Below are 26,711 nucleotides of genomic sequence, written 5' to 3'. Positions count from 1 at the left end.
TAGATATCTCAATATTTTGTACACAGCCTCCAGGTGAGCTTTTTTGGGAGAGTGCATATGTTGACTTACCATGCTGACTACGAAAGCGATGTCATGTGATAGGTAGATTAACTTCCCAACAAGTCTTTGGTATCTGTCTGTTTCCGCTGAGTTACCGAAGTCCTTTGTTATTTTTCCAGCCTCAATAGGTGTGTCGCTTGGTTTGCATCCTAGCATCCCAGTTTCAGTTAATAGATCGAGAATATATTTTCTTTGAGAAACACCAATACCCTTCTTTGATCTTGCAATCTTAATTTCTAAGAAGTATCGCATCTGTCCTAGGTCCTTCACTTCGAATTCGGTGGCTAAGCATTTCTTTAGTCTTTCCATTTCAACTGTGTTGTCCCCAGTTAAGATGATATCATCAACATATACAATTAGAATTGTTTTTGCCCCATCTTTAGACTGTTGGAAGAACATGGAATGATCTGATTGCCTTTGCTGATATCCTTGATTTTTTAATACTTTTGCAAATCTATCGAACCATGCTCTTGGTGATTGTTTTAAACCATATAGGAATTTCTTGAGTCTATACACTTGTTTTTCTTCATTCCTTTTGTTGAACTCTGGTGGTATTGTCATGAACACTTATTCTTCTAGCTCTCCATTCAGGAATGCATTATTGATGTCCAGTTGTTGAAGTCGCCAATCTAAATTAATGGCTAATGACAATAGAACTCTGACTGTATTTAGTTTTGCCAATGGTGCAAATGCTTCTGTGTAGTCAATCCCATAAGTTTGAGTATATCCTTTGACGACCAAACGAGCTTTGTAGCGCTCTATAGTCCCATCAGCTTTGTATTTCACATTAAACATCCATTTGCATCCCATAGTTTTCTTTCCTTTCGGTAAGTTTACCATTTCCCATGTTCCATTCTTCTTTAAAGCTCTCATTTCCTCCATTACTGTCTCTCTCCATTGGGTGATCCAAGGCCTCCTGAATACTTTTTGGGATTTCTGTTTCATCCAAGTTAGCTGTAAAAGCACGAAACCCTATAGATAGAGTTTTATAAGACATGAATTTTGAAATAGGATGGAGAGTACAGGATCGAGTTTGTTTCCTGAGAGCAATATATAAATCGTCTGGAGATTCATTGGAGAGGTTCTCATTAGGTCCTATCATCGGTTCAGACTCTCTTGGTGCCTCAGGTGTGAGATTTTTCTTGTACTTCAATTTAGGCTTCCTTGAGTAAACTAGCATCTCCTTGTCATTTTGTTTTCCAACATCTTCCCCTAAGTTCAAGTTGCTTTTTGTATATGGCACATTAGAAGGTGAGGTATGCGTTGGTTTAGAAGGGATAAGGTCAAAGTTTAAGAATTCCCGATCCAAGAACTGATCTTCACTCCCTCTGAATGGAAGGTTTTTAGAAGTAGGGTGTTCTTTTGAAGAAAGTGATATCTAGGCTGATAAATACCTTTTTTTGTGGATGGGTCATAGCATTTGTAGTTCTTTTGAGTGGGTAAGTAGCCAATGAACACACATTTGATTGCACGTGATTCAAGTTTGTTTCGATGATAGGAGTGAATATATACGTAGGCACTGCTTCCAAACACTCTTAGGGGTAGGTTTGAACTAAGGCGAGAAGTAGGACAGTACTTTTGAAATTTTTGTATGGGTGAGTTGAAAGAGAAAATACGACTAGGCATTCGATTGATGAGATATGCCGATGTTAGAGTGGCATCTCCCTAGAATGTCTTTGGCATGTTTGTAGTGAACATTAGAGTACGAGTAACTTCAAGTAGATGTCTATTTTTTCGTTCAGCAATCTCATTTTGTTGGGAAGTGTTGATACATAAACTTTGGTGGACTATTTCNACTTCAAGTAGATGTCTATTTTTTCGTTCAGCAATCTCATTTTGTTGGGAAGTGTTGATACATAAACTTTGGTGGACTATTTCATGTCTTTTCAGGTAGTCTTGTAAAGTGGTGTTGAAATATTCTGTGTCATTATCAGTACGTATAATTTGAAGTTGTGTTTGAAATTGTGTTTGAATCATAGAGTGAAAATTTATTAGTATTGTGCGACCATCATATTTTTCTTTGAGTAGATAGACCCAACACACTCGAGTGTGGTCGTCGATGAATGTGACAAACCATTTTGTGTGGGTACAATTGGGATCACGAGAAGGTCCCCATAAGTCACTGTGAATTATGGCAAATGGCTTAGATGGTTTGCATGTGGAATTTGGAAAATTTGTTCGTTGATGCTTTTCAATTCACAACTTTCACATTGAAGTTCAAATGATGTTTTATTTAAGAAAAGAGAAGGAAGTACATGCTTCAAGTATTGAAGACTAGGATGACCTATTCTATAGTGCCATAACAGAATTTCACTGTCCCTAGAAACAGACATGGAATTACAACTTGAAAATTGACGTAGCTTACTCATATTAGCTTCTTCAAAGTAGTAAAGTCCTTCACACTCTTTAGCATTACCAATCGTCTTCCTTGATGAAAGATCCTGAAAGACACAATATGATGGAAAAAATTTAGCTGAGCAATTGTAATTTTTTCAAGTTGCCTAACAGATAATAAGTTACAGGACAAATTTGGGACATGAAGGACTGATTCTAGCGTTAAAAATTCAGAGATTTTAATACTCCATTTTCCTGCAATAGATGAGAGTGAGTCGTCTGCAATTTTTACTTTAATGTTTCCAGCACATGTGGAGTATGAAAAGAATAAGTGATATGAGTCTGTCATGTGATCGGATGCACTCGAATCAATAATCCAAGAGGTTTTGTGTCGTGAAGTATTTAAGGCTTTCAAAAAATTACCTTTGTGAGCTAAAGAACTAGATGAACCTTTTGAGGAAGATTGACTAGATGTCTAGAGACTGGAAAAAATTTAGTAGAGTTGCTCCAATTGTTCTGAGTTAAATGTCCTGCTTGGAGTGGGATTAATGTTTGTCTCGGCTTGGTATCCTCGGCCTCTTGTGTTCTGCTTTAGTTTCCAGTCCACTGGTTTCCCGTGAATATCCCAGCAAGTGTCTTTTTTGTACCCCGGTTTGTGTCAATGTTCACACCACAGCTGTTCTCACTGCTGTTTTTGGTTGGGTCGCCTGGCTATCCCCTTATATAACAAGCCCAATGCTCCTTGTCCATTTTTAATTGCTGGTCCAAAATTTGTTTCACTTTATGGTCCACTTTTTATTTCATTTCCAAGCCCAAAAAATGCTGGCCCAGTTCCTTTTAAGCCTCCTGTTCCTTGGCCAAGATTAGCAGGCCCATTTTCTCTAAAGAATGGTGGCACAAAGCTGTGATTTCAAGGCCGATACTTCATTATTTAGTCCAGAAAATTCCTTCAACATGACCTGCTGCCGCGATACTTCATTATTCAGTCCAGAAAATTCCTTCGCGAGTAGAAGGTAGTGGTCGCCGGCCTAGAACACTACCTCTAACATCGTCGAGTTCTCGATTTATCCCAGCCAAGAACTTAAACACACTTTCATTCTCGACCTTTTTCTTGTATCGTGCACTATCATTTGAACACTCCCATTCTTCCTCCAAGCTAAGGTTGAGTTCCTGCCATAGGGATACCATCTCCATGTAGTATTCAGTAACATCCCTCGATCCTTGCTTAGTTTGCCACAAATGGGTTTTAATTTCGAAGATTTGTGATGCGTCCTCGGCGTCGGAGTATGTTTCCATCACGGCATCCCTCATGTCTTTGGCCTTGGAAGGAATAGGTAAATCTTCCCTAGAAAAGGCTTCATGGAATTTACTAGCCACGCTATCACCATTGAATTCTCGGATTTCCACCTCTGCAGACTCACAACATTGGTTGGTCTTTTTGTATCATCGGTAAGGTAACCCAATTTTCCTTGCCCGTCGATGACCAGTTTTATAGATTGGGTCCATTCTCGAAAATTTCTCCTGTTCAATTTTTCTACTGTGAGTTGGAATGAGGAATTTTCGAGATTATTGGATCCAATAGAAGGGTTGGCCTCTGCTTCAGGACTAGAAGTTTCAAAGGTCATTGATTCTTGGCTGTTGATGGGAAATTCAGCCATTGGTGTGCTAGGTTAGGACGATCTAGGCTCTAATACCATGAAGAATGAAACTTCTTTTATTTTTCAATGATTATTACAAATCTAATACAACCTATTTATATTACAAAGCATGGAATAAAAAAGGAAGACTACAATCTATTAAATAAGGAAATAAATCATCTAACCAATAATCCTACAACAATCCTATCAATTACAATATTCTCTGTGTCTTTCCATAACCGGTTTTCTACAAAATGCTAATTGCCTTTTATAGATCATCGTGTTCAGGCCTTGCAATTCTTGGCAAAGCTTCGGCAAGAGATAGCACTTTCTGAACTGGTATGTATGCATCCTTTGCCACCACTTGCAAGTAAGAATCAATGAGCTTTCCAGCTTTTCTAATTAATCTTAGCGACTGGTTTTCAGATGTACGAGTTCGTCTTTTCTAGTGCCTCAAGAAACTCTCCAAAACTGTCTTAACCAAATCATTGTCATAAGAAGCATTGTGATCATTAGACGATTGAGCAGGAAGCAGCAGGTCATTCAATGTTACCTCCTCAAATTGCATGCCTGATCGTCTTGTGAGTTCCGCCTTTGTCACGGCAGATGCCCCAAGAAAATTTGTGAGGCCAAGGAGTCTTATCATGAATCCAATTGAGACAGATCCTTTCTCAGCTGGAATCAGGCTCACAGCGGTCTAAAGAATTTTTTTTTCTTTCTAAAGAATTCTCAGCTTGAGAAGTTGAACTCTCTCTAGACCTACTCTTTGTGATGTCTGGTAGCCGACGACAAGTATACACATGCAGAGCTTCTTCAATTAGCTGCGGTGGTGAGGAAAGATATGTCCTCTGTCCACCAATCCTTTGAAACCGATTGATGGCGCCTTTTTTCATACCCTGGTCTAGTGTAGGTATAAGACCATGTAACCTGCATGTGGTCTCTCTCCACCTTAAAATTAAATTGAAGAACAATTAATGTAATTGGTTCAGAACAACATGGAATTGATTATATTATCTAGTATGTCTAACCTTCGCTGGAGGTGTCAGTATCTTTTCAACAATTAATTCAATGCACCTCCTGACTATGCCAAGATTTTCTGATCACTCAAACGACCTTCGAGTGTTTTGCAGTCTGATAGTGGAGTCCTTTCAACCTTCAAGAATGCAAGATGAGAAGAAAACCTCCAATCTTGAGACTAAGTTAACCTTTTCAGCTGCTTCAGTCATTTGAAGGAACTTGGAGGCACAACGCAGGTACAAAATTATGTGCACCGAGATTTATTGTGATGACTTGCACACAGCTCAAAAGCCTCGTCTCCACCAGGAATATCATGTAGCTCCAGGGTGATGTTGCTAGAATCTTCTTCTTCCAAGTCTGAGCAATGCTGTTGTAGTAGGTTGCTCTTTGGAACAAGAGGATACTACAGCTCAAAACAAAATCAGGAAATATCTGAGTGGTTTTGTCTTAAGATAGAGCTATTGCCAGCACTGCCTCAGTGGAAAAGCAGCGACTATTTAACAAGAAAGGAAGAAGGTATGCATATACTTTGATGCAAGACCAATAGGAATACCCAGTGGAGAATGAGAAAACTACTCAACAGGAATAAGAAATCGGGAGAAGAAATGACAGAATAAGAAAACAATAGTAGAGGGAGGAGAAGAATAATGGAAGGAGGGAAAATTGCCACAAGCCCCCAAATACTTTTATTCAATCATCAACTAATGAAATTATATGCAAATTAGGTTTAAATAATAAAGACAAAACCTTAATTAGAACGGATTTGGGCCATTACAACCCCAATTACATAAATAAGAAACAAAAGTAAAATCCAACTAGAAATAAATAAAATAGATGTCCTCATCACTCCCTCCGTCCCATAAAAATAGGCTTATTTCTATTTTCACATAAATTAATAAAATGTAATTAATATAGCTTGAGATATAAATTTTACTTATATTTTCCCTAATATTCAAATAGGAGTGGTTTATATTGGTTGATAACAAGGCACATTAAATAGGAGCATATTAGAAAAGTAAGAAATCAAATATACTCTCAACAACAAAATTGGCCTATATTTTGGAACAAACAAAAAAGGAAAGTAAGACCATCTTTATGGGATGAGAGGAGTGTTATTTTAGCATATCATCGTTCTTAAACGGACATTTGTCTGCTAGAATGATTTAGTGCACTGGCAATGATATGTTTTGCGAAAATTTTGCAAATTCCAAAACAAAGTTGACATCAAGATACATGCAGATTAATGTTATAAAATGAATTTCAGTTAAATTAAGGCAGTTTATATACCTAGCGGCCTCCTCTGTGTAGAAGGTGTCTGGCCTTGTTCCAAGTTTCATAAACTTCATTTTTGTTATAATTCTGTTCGAGTAAGGTGATTTTTGGTCTACTTTTCATTGAACTGAGATATATCTATTCCTGTTAAGTTCAAAGAGAAATTAATTTGTGATCTTCCTACTAAGGAAGCTGAAGCTGCAGAAAAGAATTAGTAATTTAAGAGTATAAAATATAAGAACAATATTCTAAAGTTTTTGTTGTGCGACTTTCTTACCTTAGGCTAGGATGTGAATGAAAAGATTTGCAAAAGCTGAGTTGTCCACACTAGTAAATGAATGTGTTAAGAAGGGAACTAGAAGTGTCACAGGGATTGCAACACGTAAGCTAAGTAGAAGACTGCTGCTTGCTGAAAAAAGAATTACCGCTCAATGGAAATCGTATTTGGAGATGAATATAATCAGCACGATGAAAGAAACGGCTAACTAAAACAATGTAAAAATGGACCGAGAAATTAAAAAGAAATACAATAACAAGGCTAACTAATATTCATACAACTAACCACTTTTTGATTGACTTATACCCGTTTGTCCTTTATTCATTGTAAATAAGTATTGAACATACTGAATAAAGATCCCATCATATTTGCAGGTTCCTATAAATAACTCTACATGACATTCAGTTATGGAGGGAATCCTCTCTAAAGGAATAGAGAAAATAAAACTTTTCTGCTGTAGTGCGCCCTGAGACAATTAGGGAATGTATAAGTAGCACTGTGCTAGGTTCGAAGATATTTGGACAATATCGCTTTTCACCCTCCTTTTTCTTCGTATATACTGCCCAGTGTTGTATAATCCATCCATGCCAAACATGGTGTTAAGATGGAGAGATTTTTGGATAGTATATTCTGGGTTGCCTTTCCTAACTTCATGTGTATCAGTGTATGACTGCTACTAGCATATAAATATATATTCTTGGCAGTTAAATCCACCTATACCCAATGGGACACAAAAGTATGTACTCTTTGGTATGCACTAACTTTAAAGGAATAAGTTTATTAAGAAAAGGTAAGTTAAGTATGTACTCTTTGGCATGCACTAACTTTAAAGGAATAAGTTTATTAAGAAAAGGTAAGTTTAACACTATCACTAAAAAGTTCAATAATATAAGAAAGAAAAACAATGCCCTTGTTTGAGCCCCATTTTTTCATCAAAGTACATTCTTCAACGGTAATTTGACACCATTTCAACTACACATTTTTCAATAAAATAATATTATACATGAACTCAAAACTTTTTCTTATTTTTTAACGACTCATTCTCCATCGTGACACTATTTCAAAATGCATTTTTTGAGAAAAATGGGGTTCAAACAACCCCAATATATACATATCACTGATGAGGAAAAGGGCATTCTCGAGGATTTTCTTTGTAAACTATAAACACACTCTATGTGCATGTTTCAAATGCTCGACGATTGAACATCTAAGATTTTAATGCACTAATGTTTCGTTGTAACCACCACCTTTAACTGCATAGGTACCTGGAATCTTGAACTAGTTACCCTTGCTTTGGGAGAGAGACTGAATGGAATTATAAGGTTATTATATATAGGGTGCAAATCAATGTTCTTTTTCCTAATAGAAATAAGATCTTGAATTCATTTTCAATCCTTGAATAGGAAAAAATAATTATACACTCCTAAGCCTCTTCTAAGTACATATATGTTCATTAATGCACTTTAATCAGTGGGATTGAGTACACAATTAAAATATATGAAAGAAGGATCAAGATGTACCGCAAAAGCACCTGATCGCCGTTAACTAACCCACAAAGCTGCAAGCTTACATTTTCAACTTCCATTAACTAATAATCAACACTTCATCACTTGCTGAACACGAATCATCCTTGACTGAATTTCATGGAATCGTTGAACTTGTGATTCAAATATATACACAACTACAGAATAGAGAAAAAACTATTATCAATTTGTTGTGTGTAGTATTGATGTTATTGAAAAACCGGATAGACATGCACAAAAAGAGAGGAATGAGAGACTAGCAACCTATAGGTCATATCTCACATACAGAAATATATAACCCTAGACATATGGAAACATGACTAGTGTATATTAAATATGCTTGTAGTCAACATATAAAGTAATGCATCAAAAGAATCATGTTAAACTACTTGAACGTGGGAAAAAGCAAATAATATAGTTATGTATGCCTATAGACAAACACACATACAAATTAGTCTTTTGTGCTTCGATTCCTAAGATATGAAATTGGACTCTTGATGGGCACCAGTGTATGGGCAAACTCTTGTTTCCTAACCTGTTGGGGCACATCCCACAACTTACCTCCCACACGATGTTTTAGGGGTAGGGCGGTGGGGGTCCTCAAAGTTGGGGTTCAACCCTTTTTTTTAGTCTTTTGTGCACCATATGTGATTGGTTTCATTCCTAGTAGCATGCAAAGCAAGTGGTAGGGGTGGGCGTGGGTCCTCCAGCAGGCGCTAATTTGAAAAAAGTGGTTGGTGGGACCAGATAGAAAGGTCCCATACTACACATATCTCATCATGCATTATAGTTTCTCCCACTTAGTTTTATAGTCTTCTTTTCGAAGGTTTGATGGTAGGTTTTGCTTATTGTGTGTCCTGTCATCTACCATTTGATTCATTGACACACATGAAATCTTGATTGGACAGGACTTTGTTGGGTGTTCCGGAGAACAAGCAACAGGTTTTCAGGCATACCTGTTCATTTCTCTTTCAGTTGCTGGCTTGCTGCTGCGGGGAAAGAAGTTTCATTGGGGAAGGTGGTATCTTCTTGTTAGATTCGTATTTCACAATTTTGTCAAACTTTTGCTCATCAATAGAAGTTTCTTTTCTAGACTTGGGTTTTTGTGCTTAATTTCCTTTCCGCACAAGTGCGAATGTGAAAAAATGCATAGATTCTTTATTATTTAGAACTGTTACACTTGACTGCTGACAAAATTTGACGATTTTTTTCGTCTTTAGTCCAATTGTTCAATTTGGTGGGTGTCATGCCCATAAAAGAAAAGAATATGAAATGATGGAATAGAAGTTCTAATTGATCTCCTTTGTTATTGCTTGGTCTAGAAACACGAAAATACCCTGATGATGGTCTTTTTTATTATCACTCTGTAAATTATGTGTACTTTCTGTAAGACTTGTGATCATTATTACGGTAGTGTAGTGTAGTTGGTGCCACCATCTTTCTAATGTCGATTGACTTTGTTTAAAGGATTTGGGGACAATAGTCCTCATTCTGCCTTTCCAATATCTACCAAAGGAAATTAATCTTTTTAAGGATTGACGAGTTGAAGATAATTTATCCTTTGTATTCATTTTTGTTTTTTGGAAATTCTGTCCCATTAATTCATTTAAGTTTTTGTTGCTGTGGATTCCAACCACACAACTTCAAATTGCAGATAGTTGTAGGTAAATTGAAGGAAAAATTAAGACCGGGTCAGGTTGTGAAAATGATGTCCCACCTTCAAAAGTGAAATTTTGAGTTTTCAACATTTTTAATGCTATGAGATTAGGTCTCTACAGGACACACACTGATAATATAGTTGGATGCTAGAACGATTGAGAGTCCTTTTAAACATCAATCTTCATGAGACAATTGAAAAACGAGTCTTTCTAGTAGCGCCTTCATTCTGATCGAGAAAAATGCTCTTCCAAAATACAATAATTTTGATACAAAATTCTATCAAAAAAGAATATAAAAGTATATCTAAATTGTGAATTTTACTCGACGTTCAACTTAAATCCTGGATTTTCAAATTTTGCTCGACTTTTTGTGGTGATGCAAACGAGTAAATCTAGAGTCATCACAATGTGCTGGGCCAAAATCACGGTACAAGCCAGCACCGTCTCCGTGACCTGACACGGAACAACTAATGCAGGCCTTGGCCGTGGCAGTGAACCAGGCCGAAAACAAGAGAACTTTAGGCGTTTCAGACCAAGGATGGCCCGACATTTGATCCTTTCTTAAACTTCTCACTCGATGAATCTAAGAAACAGCGTTGTTAATGAACTGAAAGGGCCTTACTCATAAATTCCGTCATTGCTTGACGGAATATATTCGATTCTACAGGCCTTCACCAAGAAGTTGATGACCAATTAGAAGACTTCATGCTGCAAGATTTAAACTAGTTTCGAGAGAAAATGACCTGGTTAAAATCAGATGATGCTATTAACTTCGAAGACCTGGTAGTGTGTACAGCCAACCTGTAAATTCCGGCAGAGCTAGCACGAGGGGCCGCGCCACCTAGCAAGGTGCAGGCTCCGCCTGTGTGTGTACATCACCCATGGCCATGGTAGTAACGATTCAGATCTTCCACAGTCGATCCGAGACCAGTTCACTGCTCTCCTTCATGATTTTAAAAAGCTTGAAAACACAATACTGCCTCCATACCAAGTGGAATCCATCAACGTGCATAACAACCGAGGGCAAGCTGATTATGTCTAAGTCATATGAGTATTTCCGGCCGAAGGGAATTAACAAAACCTAGGTAGCAGATGTTTGGAAGCCATGTATCACACCGAAACATTCATTTATTCTTTGGCTAAGTGCTCACTCTAGGCTACTTACCAAAGATAAATTACAACATTTGGAAATAGATAGAAGCTGCGTTTTCTGTGGATTTAAGAAAAAATATGGTAAGTACCTATTTTTTGAATGCCCGTTCAACAACGAAACATGGGAACAGATCCGAAAGCTGTTGGGAATGAGACGATTCATGTCTACACTAGCTAGTGCTTTGAAGTGGATTAAAAAAGAAGCTCGAGGGGCATCTTGGCAAAGGTAAGAGAATTGCACTTGCTTGCACCGTTTACTACATTTGGATGGCGAGAAATAGGAAGATTTTTGACGATCTTAAACCACACATTGATAGCATAGTGTGACGGATCAAAAAACATGTATACAAAGTCATGTTCTTATTGTAACCTCATGTTTTGATTCATTTTGAGCTTCTAGCATTAGGTCTTTAGATCTTATCGTTAATACATTTTTTGTTCTTGTTTACCCCGAGTATGCCCGGAGTACGAGTTTTGATCCATAGAAATTTATACTTATTGATTAAAAAAAAAAATAGCTTGAACAAAACAAATATTGAAACTCGAGAGTAAAATGATGGTCAAAGAAATGGCAGGAGTAACAAGCCTAGACGCTACAGGAAGTTGTCCACGCCACTTTCCAAGTGTGAATATAACTCCCCACAATGAGACCAATGGGGTCATGAATTGTTATGGATCAGACTGTGGTGGTGGTGGAATTTTGCTTGTTCCATCCACCAAATACTTCAGGGCTCAGGGAAGTGGTAGAAAGAATTTCTTGACACAGGCAGTTGGGAATTCAATGGCCAATACAAATACCCTCTAAGAGGAAGAAAGTAAGAGAAAGTACATGGGGGTTATAAAGACTGAAAAAGAGACTGCCTGCAGGTTGGAGCAAACGAAAATTAAGAACAGGGAGGCAACGGCTTATACACAAACCAATAAAGGGTACGTTTATTTACCCTAAACTTCAATAGTCAAAAAACTAAAAATCCTATCCTGATGTTGTAAATGATGATTAAGAGTTTCACTAAAGTAGCAGTAAATTTTAAAGATAGAAAGACCATTTCAAAAATCAAGATATATAACTCGTTCACGGCTCATAGAGTAAAGTGGTCTTACAGAAAATTACGTCTAAACAACTAACAATAATATGAGCAAACATTGAAGATGAGAGCTTTAGCAAACACAACTTTTAGCTCTCTCTCTCTCTCTCTCTCACACACACACACGCGTGCACATCAGGCCCATGAAGCGTCCCTATGGACCCAACTCCAGAAGCTTCGCAGGAAGAAAGAATTTATGGAAAAGTTGATAATGGTAAGACTGTTCTTCATTTGCATAATTGAACTTCATAATCTTGACATGAAATGCTAATTAGTGTTCTGTTGTCTCAGTTTCTGGAAGGTCACAAAGGGATCAATTTGCATCCAAAACCATTTAGACTGACCATCTCAGAACCGATATCAATCTCAACAATGGACATGCGAAGTTGAAATATACATAGTGAACCTGAACTTCATGGCATCATTCAGAAGAAAAACCAAAAGGTGTACAAACTTCCATTGGAGATTTTCTATGTGATGAATTAATTGCAGAAGACACTACGTTCTGCACTATTACACAATGAAACATACAAACATTGGGCTACTGCATTTGATGAAATAATAGGTTACTAATTTCATTTGCTGCAATTCCCTATTTCCATATAGACTGCCTGGTAAATACCACATTGAAAAAGTTCATAACCAATCTACCATTCAGAAATACTCATTATGCACTACAGAAACCATGTTTTCAACCATAAAACCCTCAAATGTGCTGAGACCGATTTAGATCCAATGTCCTATGTTCATCATGGATGTAAAAGAAGGTGATCAAAACAATCTTCTGCATGTTTAGGAATGTAAGAAATAAAGAAAATTTAATTAATTTATAACTTAACACAAGATCATGTTCCAATATATAACAAGAATCCTCTTCAAAATCCTCCTTGTAGAAATTCAGGCCCACAATTTATGATCAAATCAAAGGTTCATGGAGACACATGACAGGTTGTAAGAAGATAAAGTACAACAAAAATTTCCATCCAAGGGACAGTACCTGTTGCTGAATCAAAATAAAAAATGTTCTCTTCTTGATTAGCATCATCATCTCGTCTTAATTCACAAATAAACAGCTCATTCTGCCTAGCCAAATAGATCATCATCATTGTCGTCATCATTATCTCCAGGGTTAACTTTTGGATTTTCACTTACAGAACTGGGAGCATTTCCTTCAGCATGTTTACTGGGAGAAGCTTGTCCACCACCAGATCCAGCAGTTGATAATGCCCAAGAAGAACCTACTTTGCCAGAAAATGATTCTCCATAAAGATCATCATACATTCCACCACTCTTCGAAGGAGTCTTGACCTTATTCAAAACTTGTTGAAGTTTCTCTGTCACGCCTATTTGGGAGACAGAGACTTCCTTCACAGAGGAGGTCTGTTCTGTCCCTTTCGGTATTACAGTGATTTGTACAAGGGATTCATATTTTCCAACAAGACTTCCTTCTTTAACACCCATAGGACCAGGTTCTGTCTCTACATCAGCCCCATCTGAAACCCCAACAATTTGAACCAGCTCCCCACCAACCTGATCTCTAAATGCCACTCTGGTTCTCCTAATTCTCTTTGGCGCTCTCTCATTTAGCCGACTATCATCCTTTCCACCTGATGAGCTACTCGATCCTGTGGATTTAGATAATATGTCAGGCCGTGTCAACCCATTCAAAGAACGATTAACGTATGTGTTATAAGCCAAAACCGCTTCTTCATCTGAAGGATCCGGAGGAGAAGGTAATTCAATTTCTGCAGGTTTTGGAGGTGGAGGGAATAGAGCAGCATTATTCTTCCTCAATATGTAAGTTCTCGTAGATGCAGCAAACCGCAGAGACTGTCCAACCTCAAGCTCAATAGGAGAATCTTTGGTTAATCGCTCATTTGCAACAAACGTTCCATGTGCTGACCCCAAATCAATTACATATATACTGCGACAGATATATGCAACAGTGTCAGTGACAGTAAACGTAACTGTTCATATGAATAAAAATACATTTTCAATTCTGAAATGTCCAATAAATGAATTCAAAAGCAATTTCCTATAAATTACTCTTCTTACTTTGTCAGCAAACAGAGATATACGTATGTTGACCTAAAGCACATATTCTGTTTGATATTAAATTATGGAAGAATCATATGTTGATCAATAGAGTTACAGATAATATTGTAGGTACTAAACTGTTTACTTCAAAACGGGTAGCAGAACATCCGACAGGTAATGCTACTGATCAATTTAATTTCTACAAATTAACAACTACATATTTCTGCACTATATATTTTGGGGAAAGCTTGACGGTTATAAGAAATAAAAAAAATATATGCTAAAGCAGTGTGAAAGAACTGTAAAAGAAAGAAAATAGAGTTACAAAAGGTTTATATATCAAACCTTCCATCTTTGTGAGGAACAACAGCAGCATGTTGGCGCGAGACAGATTGATGGTCCAGGACAAAATCACAAGTTGGAAGCTGCCTACCGAAGATATGCCTCCTCTTATCCAAATTAATCCGATCAAGAACCTCTCCATCCTTTAAAACCTCAAGATAATAAACACCTGGTCGTGGCTCAATAGCCCAATCAGGAGGCTGCCAGGTCGACTGGCCTCCTCCAAACTGAGTCATGTGCTGAGTAGGCACTACAGCTGAGGCCATATCCGGGCCCCCGGTTTTTTGCAAAACATTGTGTTGATTTAGGTAATTGGTTTGTGGATAAGATGTTTGAGGATTATTAATTGGAGCTGTGGAACGGAGAGCTGCATTAGTAGACGCCGATGTGGTTGATTTAGTAGCTGAATTTGTATTAACTGAGAATGGTTCCAAAGTCTCAGCTTTTTTAAAACGATCAAGACCTGATCTTCCATACATTGTTTTCAGCCTTATCTTCTCATACAAAAACGTTTCAAAACTCCAATTGAGTAAGAAGTATACGTAATGCCAGTTGCATAGCGTAGTGCAAGCTCAGGCAAGAAAACCAACCAATAAACTGATATTTGCTTCCTTCCCTTGTACTGATATCCCTCTCAACTAGACCCTAAGTTCAAACAAAAAATTAATTCAAATAACAATACAAAATAGATTTGGTGCTAAATTTACCGCTCCTCAAATTAAGTGTTCATGATGGTGATGCTAAGTACTGGATGCATGAATGTGTGCAAGAAAGCTGAGTTCATAGAATAAAATAGAAAGATTCAATTCCAAAAAAAAAATTAATAATAATAATAATAATAATAAAATAAAAATAAAGTATTCACAAACAAAGTTCCCATTTGCAAATATTATTAATCGAGAACCACAATTCACACACTTCCCCATATACTTAATAAATCAAAAACTGAGTAAATCAATAACACTAAAAAGCTAGACGTTAAAGCAACTAGTACTCGATTCGATTACACGAGCACGGATACAAATTTTTTTTTTCCACAATGCAAGTGAAATTAGTTCATGAAATGCAATTTATATTAAGCATTCAGTTTGGGAGATAAAATAATTACAAGAATGGGGACAGCAAAAACACAGGATCTATAGCGTAAAAACTGTGATTCTAAACGAGAAAAAACACTAAATTCCGTCCGAAAATAGTTCAATTACTTATTTGTTAACATAAAGTGTTTGCTGAGAAAAGGAAAAAGGAACGCTGTAAAACGAGACCCTGGCTTACCTCTTGCGGAGTTTTGCCTGTTCTGGTTCGATTAAAAACATTTACAAATAAAAACTTCAAAAGTTGGAGAAATTTGGATAGCTATTGAATCTTGAAAACAGAACAGTGAGATGAAGATTGTAAATCGAAGACGAACGGAGAGAAGTTGGGGTCCGAGGGTAAAGGAGGAAGATGATCCCGAGAGTGCAATTAGTGGATAATTGACTGTCTTGGGCTGGGCCTTGGAACTTCATTTTGGACCAGGGCATTTTTCTTTGTGGGCCTGAACCTGGGCCAAGTAATTAATTAGCTATTCTGTGATCTTGAAATAATATGACGAGGACCATATTTAGGGCTCATTTGGCATGATTTTCAAAAAGTCAAGACAAGTTTTTGATATTCATAAGCTACTTTTAGATCCATCTGACTAATTTTATGAAAAGTGCTTCTTCCAAATGAAAAAACTTTATAAAAAGTTGGTCCAATGTAACTATCACTAAAACCACTTTCAAAATATGGAACTTTTTTAAAAATTAGTTTACAAAAATTAAGGTAGCTTTCTCCAAAAAGCAAAATAAAAAATTAAAGTCATGCTAAACGAATCTTTAACCTCTCGATGTAAAGCTACAACTTCTCCATAGATGAGAGCATTTGTTGCAAGCCCCGAAATATTCTTGAGCCCAAAGACCATTTTTTGATCATCACTAAGGTTGACATTCTAACTTGATAATGGTAGTAACTTTGAAGGAACTAATCACTATACATGAAAATTTTATTATTGATAATCTTTGAATAAGTAAAGTGATATTAAAAATAAGGAAACATATTATTTATCGAGGCTTGTAAAGCTCTAAGCTTGATCTTGTTATCTTACCATGCCTTGAACCTTTTGAATTTTGAAATCTCGTGGACAATACGTGGTGAAAACATGATCATCAGGTTGTGTACGCGACATTTTTTCTTCTTTAATCAAATTTTTTCAATGGAGTCGAAAGAGGTCAGAGCGACGCAACTAATAAGTCAAAATCCCAACAACATATATAATATGACACAAACGTAAATTAGGAGATGAAGGGGTGAAAAATTTAAACATTGAATTTCAAAGTCAAGAATGTTCAAGTGCAATTCCATGTGAATTGTGCTGCTTGATGTCCGTGGGGTTATGTGGCACCCAAGCACCACGTACGAGAGGCAAAGAGAAAGTTAAGTGACCTTTTCTAATATATGTATTTAGTATCTATTTGGCCAGCATGTTGTTTTTAAAAAAGTGGAAATCACACAATTCCATACATTAAAAAATCACAATTCTAAAATACAATGAGGAATATAACATTTCAAAAATCATATATTTTATTTTAATTAATATTTTTTAAAATAAAAATTTTATTAAATATATATATTCCGTTACACAAATCCTAATTAATTCCCAATACTCTCTCTCTCTCGATTCTCACCTCTCAGCCTTCGACTATCAACAGTGGGGGAAATTAAGCGATGTCACCGTCTATAGTAATGAATCTTCACCGGCGGCGCTCTAACTATCCCAATTTTTGGTTACGCAATAGTGTTGTGCTGCAGTTTGTGTTGGTGTTAGTGGCGTGGAGGTGCCTGTCGAGTTAGTGGCGTGGAGGTGCCTGTCGAGGTGGTGGCTGCTTGGTGTTGGTACTGGTGGCAGCGCAGTGACGGCTATGGCGACGACGATGGAGTGTTTTTGTCGAATATGTACATCTAGTGGTGGAAGATGTCAGGGACAATTGAACTAGGAATGGAGATGTATGGTTGATATTTCAAGTTTGGGGAAGTTGATCGGGGTTGTGTAGTGGGTGGGTGGTGCGATGTTGTGGTTGTGTGCAGTGACCGGTGGCTAAGTATGGTGCAATGAGTGGTTGTGTACGATGATTGTGCAATGTTGTGTGCGGTGTTGGCAGCGTGATGGTAGATCTGGTGGGCGCGCAGGTACAGTGGTGTTGGAGTGGTCGCCGGCGGTGGGGGTCGTGGCGGGGGGTGATGGTGAAATGTTGGTGGTTGCAGGTCGTGTTGGCGACGTCAGTGAGGTGGTGGTTCTTTTGGCGTTCAGAGAATTGATGATGATGTTGGTCGTGGTCATGGTGGTAGGGCGATGATTTTGGGTGGTGATTTGTTCATTTTTATTAGATATGGCGGCGGAGTGGGTTTCGACGGCAGTAGAGGAGGTAGTGCTGGCTATGGTAGCAGCGATGTTGGCTGTGCTGAAAAATGTGATCGTGACTCACAATTGTGACTCGAAATTGGATATGTGACCTTAAAATTGTGATTGTAACTCACAATTTGGGAGCCACAATTGGTCGTGACGGTTTGGTTGATTTGTGACTCACAATTAAATATGTGACCTGAAAATTATGACTGTGACTCACAATTGGATACGTGACCCGAAAATTGTGACTATGAATCGTAAGTGTTGGTGGTAGTCACAAATTATTCGGTTGACTGTGACCATCAAATTGGTTAATATGTGATTAATGAAAAAGATAAATTGTGACCGAAAAATAATCTGTGACCTAATAAATTATTAATCTGTAATCGATAATTTGATAATTTGTGACTGTATAATAAGTTGTGACTTGTAATATTTGTGATTTGTGACCAATAAATAAATCGTGATTTATAAATTTTTCAATTTGTGACCGATGAACGAATTGTGACCTAAAATTTTTTAAATTGTGATCGTAAAATAATTTGTGACATAAAATTTCTGATTTGTGACCAAAAAATAATAAGTAACTAATTAAATTGTTAATTTGTGATCAAATTGTATAGATATGTGACATAAATATATTTAATTAATAAGAAAATTAATTAATTAATTAAATCATAAATAAATTTTAATAAAAATCTTATTTTTAAAGTTTGAAATTTATTTTCTTAATTTTGAAATATGTCATACTCAATCTCTTACTTATGAAATTTTTCCTTTAAAAAATGATTTCTTGTACGTAAATTTGAATTAATTAAGTTTAGATGGAAATCAATCTTCTTCAAAGACTTGAATCCTCACCAACATTGACTGACCCTTAGTCGATGAAGAACATTGGGAATCGGTGAAGAACACGAACTCATAATTTAAACCAACAATCAATTTAAAATCAAATTTAAACCAAGCATAAATTGAAATTCACATGTATTCCGTCCAACAACATTTAATACCATAAATTCATAGTTTTCAACGTAATCGAACTAAATGAAGAAAAATAACCATAAATTTGAAAAACGTTACACGGATCAGATTCTAACCTTGAAATGGGATTTTTTGCACTTGCTTTGAAATTAAGGTCCCGTTTGGTAGCCATTTATTTCAAAATGCATTTTTCTCTCTCTTCTTTTCAATCACACATTTTTTATTAAAATAATATTACACGTAAATCAAAAAAAATTCCTTATTTCTCAGCCACACATTTCACATCAATTTACTATTCTAAAATGTATTTTTACATAAAAATGCCTATCAAACACACCTTTAATTTGATAGCCAAAGAAGAGTTCATCAACGATTTTAAGTTCAAGATTTGCTTTAGGGGTGTTTGGTGGAGGATTAAAAGTAGATTTTTTAGTAAATTGTGATAAAAAAAATTTGAAATTTGTGGTTGTAAAGTTGTGGGACCATAAAAGATATGATTAATATTGAGTGTTTGACTTTGATTTAGAGTAAAATTGAATTTTAATCCGAATCAAACAAACTGTTACTATGCCTCTTTTTTGTGGTCTGTGAGTCAGTGATGAAATTTCTGCCTTCTTAAACTACTAGCATTTAGGTCACTTCGGTAAAGGAATGGGTATTTTGGATAATTTGGTTATGTATAACAATGAATATTTAGTGGGTTAAAGGTCTTTCGGATAAATTGTCGAATCATCTGTATTAGGGATGGCAATCGGGTTATTCGGCTTGGGCTCCCATGGCTCGGTCTGGAAAAGCCCGAGGCTTGAGCCAAGCCCCATTTTTGGGGAGTTGGCTCGAGCCGGGCCGACCCGTGTGGCTCAACCAGCCAGTAAAAAAAGAAAAATTTGCTACCTGTTTGGTAGCTTAAGAGAGAAAAAAATTTCAAAAAATCGAGCCGACTCGGGTCGAGTCTTAATTTTTTGGCCGAGCTTTTACTCGGCTCAAATTGAGCCAAAAAGAGCTCGCCTTAAAAAAGCTCGAGCCAGCTCGACTCGACTCATTGACATCCTTCCGCATTAAAGGTAGGTTTGACATTTTTTTTAGAAGTCAAAAGCGACTTTTCTTGAACTCATTTGATTAACTTTATAAAAGTAATTATTTAATTTTTCTAGTTAGAATTTTTTTTAAAAAATATTAATAAAATCTTCTAAAACTCTTCTGTGAAAAACTGAACCAAAAATATATACCTTGCCAAATAAGCCATAATTTTAAAAATCATCTTCAATGGGGTTGGGGGTGTTCCCAATGTTGAGATATTACACCAATAATGTGCATGAACTATATTCTCAAAATGTACATTTTATGTGCGTGAAACCAAACATAGTTTCGACTTACAAAAATAAGATTTGAGAAGATGAATTGATAATTACCGAAGCCGACTACGTGACAATGGATTTAATCCTTTCATTCTTCAACAAAAAACATTTCCTATAATCAAAAGAATAGTTATTTTTTCTGAATTCAAATCTCAAGTTCAAAGAAATTAAAAAATAAAATAGAAAATGCAAGTGATTAAATCAATTGATGTAAGTGTTTGACACTTTCTCCTTAAGACAAATTTGTCTCGCATTGGCGCTAACAATTTTCCAATCATCTTACAAGATATAACGATCACATCCCGCAATAGGAGCATTTCAAATTAGATAGAGCAACAAAATTTTCTCTCTATTGAATCATGATTTTATGCAATAAAAGACCACTTCTCAAAAGTGAGTTTTTGCAATGTAATCAAAAGAACTAATATGGAATTATGAATTGAATGAATAAAATCCACACACATGGGATTTATATAATGTAGTTTGAGGGGTTTTTCCAAAAAGACACAATCATACCAAAATACACATCTTGAAATTTATCTCTATTGTTAAGAGACACCTATTGGGAATCAATCTATAATCTATAATATATTAAAATATCACATCAAGAGAGAATCATTTTCTGGACGATTTTAACTTTCATACAATTTAATTATTTCAATAATACCTTACTTTTTGTTTTTTGATATGTGATAAATACTACATAATTATTGTCATTTATGAAATTTGTGTTATTAGTTCTTAATTAATTTACATTCACATTAACCTAAATTCAATGAATTTTCACTTGGTGAATCTTGAATTACATGAATTAGAATTATTATAGATAAATTTATTTATATTCATGTATCTAAAAATTTTAATGTGTGTTTAAATTTGTGTATTAACAATTAATTTTTATGATTCAAATATAATATAAAAATATTGCCCATTTATGGTATTTCATTATTACAAAAATTTGAATCATAAAAATTAAATTTTAAGAGTACAGTTTGATTACAATTTGATTTTCTTAAATTTCTATGCTAAATTTTATTTTCTTTAATTCGTCTGAAACTCGTCAAATCCTTAACAAATTGGATTAGTACTAATATTACTTTTACATTACTTCTAAAGTTTTTTAGAATAACGTGCAATGCACGTTTAACTTTAACTAACGATCTTTTATATAGAAAGACACTCCTTTCGACCCAAATAGTTTCTAGAACATTCCATAGTATTCTATACGATTTTTCCAACAATTCATGTATTTAAGCAACTAAAATTTGACTTAATTTCTTATTTACCAAATAATGATTTTCACTTAAATAATCAATTAAAATTGGTCAAAACTAATTTTCGTTACGAAATTTAAACAACTACCTCAAGTCCGGGTTGGGTTTTTCCTATTTTGAAATAGAATTAATTATCTACCGTACCGCATTTTCAGCTTATGTTAATGATCATATGGAAGGCACTGGGCATCGTCGGCAGACAAGTCGAAGATTAGACATTTGGAAGGAAAGGAATTCTGACTCCGAGTTGAAATTTTTGTTGGTAAATTTAATTGGTAACGTATGGAGTGGAATCGGGTTCCATATACCGTATATGTGATTCAGACACCGAATTCACGCTTACCGTATTTGACAATTGCTTATCGTATTTGGCAATTCAATTCATCATATATGGCAACTTACCGTATATGCCAGCAGCTCACTGTATTTGGCAGCTTACCGTATGTACCAGGCAGCTTACCGTATTTGCACTTTATCGTATTTGCTTCCTACCGTATTTGCAGAAAGCTCACCGTATAAGACAGCTCACTCTATTTGCAGACGAAGCTCACCATATTTGCACAAAATTTGTATAAAGTATTTTTATTCATACACTAACTAAAATAACACAAATTTTTTCACTTACAAATAGAAATACCGTATATATGAAATCGATTTTTCACACATATAACGAATTGAAAAAAAAAACATGTATTTTATTTTTTCTTTTAGAAATCTATTTCTAACATAAATTTAATAAACAATATATGAGACGTGTAAATCGCTAAATAAATAAATAAATCTGCAGGAATAAAATGCAAACTAAATAAATAGCAGATAAATTTTCAACTCGAGACCTGTGCTAACACAGTTTCCTTAAAACAGATTCGCCCCTTACTGTAAGTGCTTGAGGTCTAGACCGAGCGTCTATTTTCCAGGATATAACGGCAAAATCAACAGAATCTGAGCACTACAGAAACTACTCCGACGAACCAATTTAGCATCTGAATAGTATCACGCAAGTCGTGCCTGCACACAAGTTCAAGGTTCGAAGGCAATTTCGATTCAAGATTTGCACCCCTCTACGCGCGCACATGGAAAGAGCATCTATGCTACACATAATTACACTCTTCCAATGTGCAACCATATTTAAAGTGATTCTTACTTTCATATTTTTCCTATGTGGGACTAACTTCAATTTTTCCCACATAACCATCTTTCAATGGTCATCTTTGAGCTATAATTTCTCATTCATCCATTCATCAATTTTGGGAAATAAATATATGGTTTCGATGCTCTCACGGAGGAGAACAAGGATCAACTTCGATCTTCCAAATTGGACCAACGGGTACCACCGAAAATTTTGCCAAAAGTGAGCCATTTACTCATTTTTCCCAACAATATTATGATCAAAATCCTTCAACCCAGTCACTTTCCAACTGGAATAAGTACAACTCTGAGTTTATTGCATCTAACACCATTTCATGGTCCACCTCCTTCTTCAATTGAGCCTGATTTTGAATTGAAAATTCATCGACACGTTACAGCAAATAATTGGTGCAAAACTAAGACAATAGGCGGTTAGCAGTCCTGATTTCGCCTCTCTTTCATTCTAGAGTAGTCCAAATTCTACTTTGCGTTTGGTGAAAGAGGAATGACAACAAAGGTTGAGAAAGCATTCAATATGACAATCATATCAAACTAAGCAGATTCATTTGTTTCAACGACCAGTTTTGGATGGGATTGTGCTTGAGAAACAATCTTACTTCTAAAACAGATTTTTTTCTTTGATGTAACAACGGAAGGCAGAGCAGATGTGTTTATCCCACACCCACTGCCCAACACAAACTGGTTAGTTGCTTCTTTTCTTTGTAATACTGTTAGCTCTTCTTTCTTTACTTTGTTTTTAACTGATTACCGCTCGTTTATTGTAACAAGAACTTTGTATTGATATGTTTCATACTTTTGTATTAATGTAGGGTTAACTTATAAAAAAGCCATTAACTTTTCATAATATGCTATGAAACGACATCAACAGGCTTTTGCCCAAAACCAAGTATTGGGATATTCTTGAAAATTACTAGAAATATTATGATGTTCCCACTTAGATTTGTTGATTCTAGCTATAGCATTCAAGTTAGATCAAATGATGTATATAGTTTGAAAAATTTAGGAAAAATTGGATAGTTTGGACCTGCACGTTTAACTTTAACTAACGATCTTTTATATAGAAAGACACTCCTTTCGACCCAAATAGTTTCTAGAACATTCCATAGTATTCTATACGATTTTTCCAACAATTCATGTATTTAAGCAACTAAAATTTGACTTAATTTCTTATTTACCAAATAATGATTTTCACTTAAATAATCAATTAAAATTGGTCAAAACTAATTTTCGTTACGAAATTTAAACAACTACCTCAAGTCCGGGTTGGGTTTTTCCTATTTTGAAATAGAATTAATTATCTACCGTACCGCATTTTCAGCTTATGTTAATGATCATATGGAAGGCACTGGGCATCGTCGGCAGACAAGTCGAAGATTAGACATTTGGAAGGAAAGGAATTCTGATTCCGAGTTGAAATTTTTGTTGGTAAATTTAATTGGTAACGTATGGAGTGGAATCGGGTTCCATATACCGTATATGTGATTCAGACACCGAATTCACGCTTACCGTATTTGACAATTGCTTACCGTATTTGGCAATTCAATTCATCGTATATGGCAAATTACCGTATATGCCAGCAGCTCACTGTATTTGGCAGCTTACCGTATGTACCAGGCAGCTTACCGTATTTGCACTTTACCGTATTTGCTTCCTACCGTATTTGCAGAAAGCTCACCGTATAAGACATCTCACTCTATTTGCAGACGAAGCTCACCATATTTGCACAAAATTTGTATAAAGTATTTTTATTCATACACTAACTAAAATAACACAAATTTTTTCACTTACAAATAGAAATACCGTATATATGAAATCAATTTTTCACACATATAACGAATTGAAAAAAAACATGTATTTTATTTTTTCTTTTAGAAATCTATTTCTAACATAAATTTAATAAACAATATATGAGACGTGTAAATCGCTAAATAAATAAATAAATCTGCAGGAATAAAATGCAAACTAAATAAATAGCAGATAAATTTTCAACTCGAGACCTGTGCTAACACAGTTTCCTTAAAACAGATTCGCCCCTCACTGTAAGTGCTTGAGGTCTAGACCGAGCGTCTGTTTTCCAGGATATAACGGCAAAATCAACAGAATCTGAGCACTACAGAAACTACTCCGGCGAACCAATTTAGCATCTGAATAGTATCACGCAAGTCGTGCCTGCACACAAGTTCAAGGTTCGAAGGCAATTTCGATTCAAGATTTGCACCCCTCTACGCGCGCACATGGAAAGAGCATCTATGCTACACATGATTACACTCTTCCAATGTGCAACCATATTTAAAGTGATTCTTACTTTCATATTTTTCCTATGTGGGACTAACTTCAATTTTTCCCACATAACCATCTTTCAATGGTCATCTTTGAGCTATAATTTCTCATTCATCCATTCATCAATTTTGGGAAATAAATATATGGTTTCGATGCTCTCACGGAGGAGAACAAGGATCAACTTCGATCTTCCAAATTGGACCAACGGGTACCACCGAAAATTTTGCAAAAAGTGAGCCATTTACTCATTTTTCCCAACAATATTATGATCAAAATCCTTCAACCCAGTCACTTTCCAACTGGAATAAGTACAACTCTGAGTTTATTGCATCTAACACCATTTCATGGTCCACCTCCTTCTTCAATTGAGCCTGATTTTGAATTGAAAATTCATCGACACGTTACAGCAAATAATTGGTGCAAAACTAAGACAATAGGCGGTTAGCAGTCCTGATTTCGCCTCTCTTTCATTCTAGAGTAGTCCAAATTCTACTTTGCGTTTGGTGAAAGAGGAATGACAACAAAGGTTGAGAAAGCATTCAATATGACAATCATATCAAACTAAGCAGATTCATTTGTTTCAACGACCAGTTTTGGATGGGATTGTGCTTGAGAAACAATCTTACTTCTAAAACAGATTTTTTTCTTTGATGTAACAACGGAAGGCAGAGCAGATGTGTTTATCCCACACCCACTGCCCAACACAAACTGGTTAGTTGCTTCTTTTCTTTGTAATACTGTTAGCTCTTCTTTCTTTACTTTGTTTTTAACTGATTACCGCTCGTTTATTGTAACAAGAACTTTGTATTGATATGTTTCATACTTTTGTATTAATGTAGGGTTAACTTATAAAAAAGCCATTAACTTTTCATAATATGCTATGAAACGACATCAACAGGCTTTTGCCCAAAACCAAGTATTGGGATATTCTTGAAAATTACTAGAAATATTATGATGTTCCCACTTAGATTTGTTGATTCTAGCTATAGCATTCAAGTTAGATCAAATGATGTATATAGTTTGAAAAATTTAGGAAAAATTGGATAGTTTGGACCAAGCTAAATTATGGTTTTTGAAAACCTGAGCAGAAGACAAGTCACGATTAAGCTGACATTTTTCGTACTTTATTAACATGAGCCAAGCTTAAGAGAGCAAATTCATCGTTTATCAAGACCGTTGGTGGGGAAAACAATGGAAAAATACTTGAGAAGGAGTACGAATATGTAGAAGAGGCTTGACAGCATAGACCGGTAGAGTAGGGAGGGGGAAGGGATTGGGAAGAAAGAGATGAGTTTCAGTTTTACCCTTTTCTTTATATTAGTTGCATGCCCGTGCAATGCACAGGCTGTGTTATTTTTTAAGGTAATATTAGTGTGTCTAGTATTAAGGATTGATGAGAGACATGTGCATTAGATTGATTTGATAAGGTAAATTTACATATAATATAACTAATAAAAACTATAGTCATGATGCTCTAGAGATCATCAAGATATAAAGTACACTTTAAAAAAGACAAAAAACAATTAGCAAACATATTTTAAGTGTATAAAAGGACCTAAACAACGTGCCACCATTTTTCAAAAGTTTAACAGTGATATTAGTAGTCTTGAATGTGCACATTTTGTATAAATAAAGTTTTGAAATTTTCAATTGAGTATACAATCCTAAAATGGATCAATTGGCTATAGTAAACATATATGCGTGCCGACATAGAGAAAGATAGAGGGGGGAGGGAGAGATGACTAACAAAATCATTTAGTACCCTACAAGTATTAAGCATATTTGATCTTTCATTTAAAGAGTCCAAAGACACTTCATGTTCATCGGCACACACAAAAGAATGTAACAATT

At 35.7% G+C, this 26,711-nt stretch overlaps 2 protein-coding genes and 1 pseudogene across 2 annotated transcripts in view; all 3 read right to left on the bottom strand.

Annotated features, from left to right (window-relative positions):
* Window positions 1-621, bottom strand: part of LOC111370134 (E3 ubiquitin-protein ligase RGLG5-like) — a 10,508-nt gene extending 9,887 nt beyond the window's left edge. The window contains exon 1 of the mRNA XM_022991832.1: window positions 70-621. Within this exon, the coding sequence (XP_022847600.1) occupies window positions 70-621 (552 nt within the window). The remainder of the gene's footprint in view (window positions 1-69) is intronic.
* A 3,657-nt stretch (window positions 622-4,278) lies between these two features.
* On the bottom strand, window positions 4,279-6,394 carry LOC111370132 (annotated as a pseudogene).
* Window positions 6,395-12,823: 6,429 nt separating this feature from the next.
* LOC111370695 (protein phosphatase 1 regulatory inhibitor subunit PPP1R8 homolog) lies at window positions 12,824-15,843 on the bottom strand. Its single transcript, XM_022992532.1, has 3 exons — window positions 15,670-15,843; window positions 14,398-15,039; window positions 12,824-13,939 (listed from the first exon to the last, which is right to left on the bottom strand). Exons 2-3 carry the CDS (start codon window positions 14,871-14,873, stop codon window positions 13,099-13,101), a joined length of 1,317 nt encoding a protein of 438 aa, XP_022848300.1. The 5' UTR covers window positions 14,874-15,039; window positions 15,670-15,843; the 3' UTR covers window positions 12,824-13,098.
* Window positions 15,844-26,711: the final 10,868 nt, after the last annotated feature.

This window comes from Olea europaea, chromosome 21 (assembly GCF_002742605.1).
Source record: "Olea europaea var. sylvestris chromosome 21, O_europaea_v1, whole genome shotgun sequence".
NCBI lineage: Eukaryota > Viridiplantae > Streptophyta > Magnoliopsida > Lamiales > Oleaceae > Olea > Olea europaea.
Note: the sequence above shows the minus strand (reverse complement) of the source record. Positions and strands in the feature narration are given on the sequence as shown.

Excerpts from the sequence above, each read along its gene's own strand:
- LOC111370695 (XM_022992532.1), bottom strand. The coding sequence starts at position 14,873 with ATGTATGGAAGATCAGGTCTTGATCGTTTTAAAAAAGCTGAGACTTTG. Across the intron at positions 13,940-14,397 it reads GTTCCTCACAAAGATGGAAG|TATATATGTAATTGATTTGG; the intron begins GTTTGATATATA and ends TATCTGTCGCAG.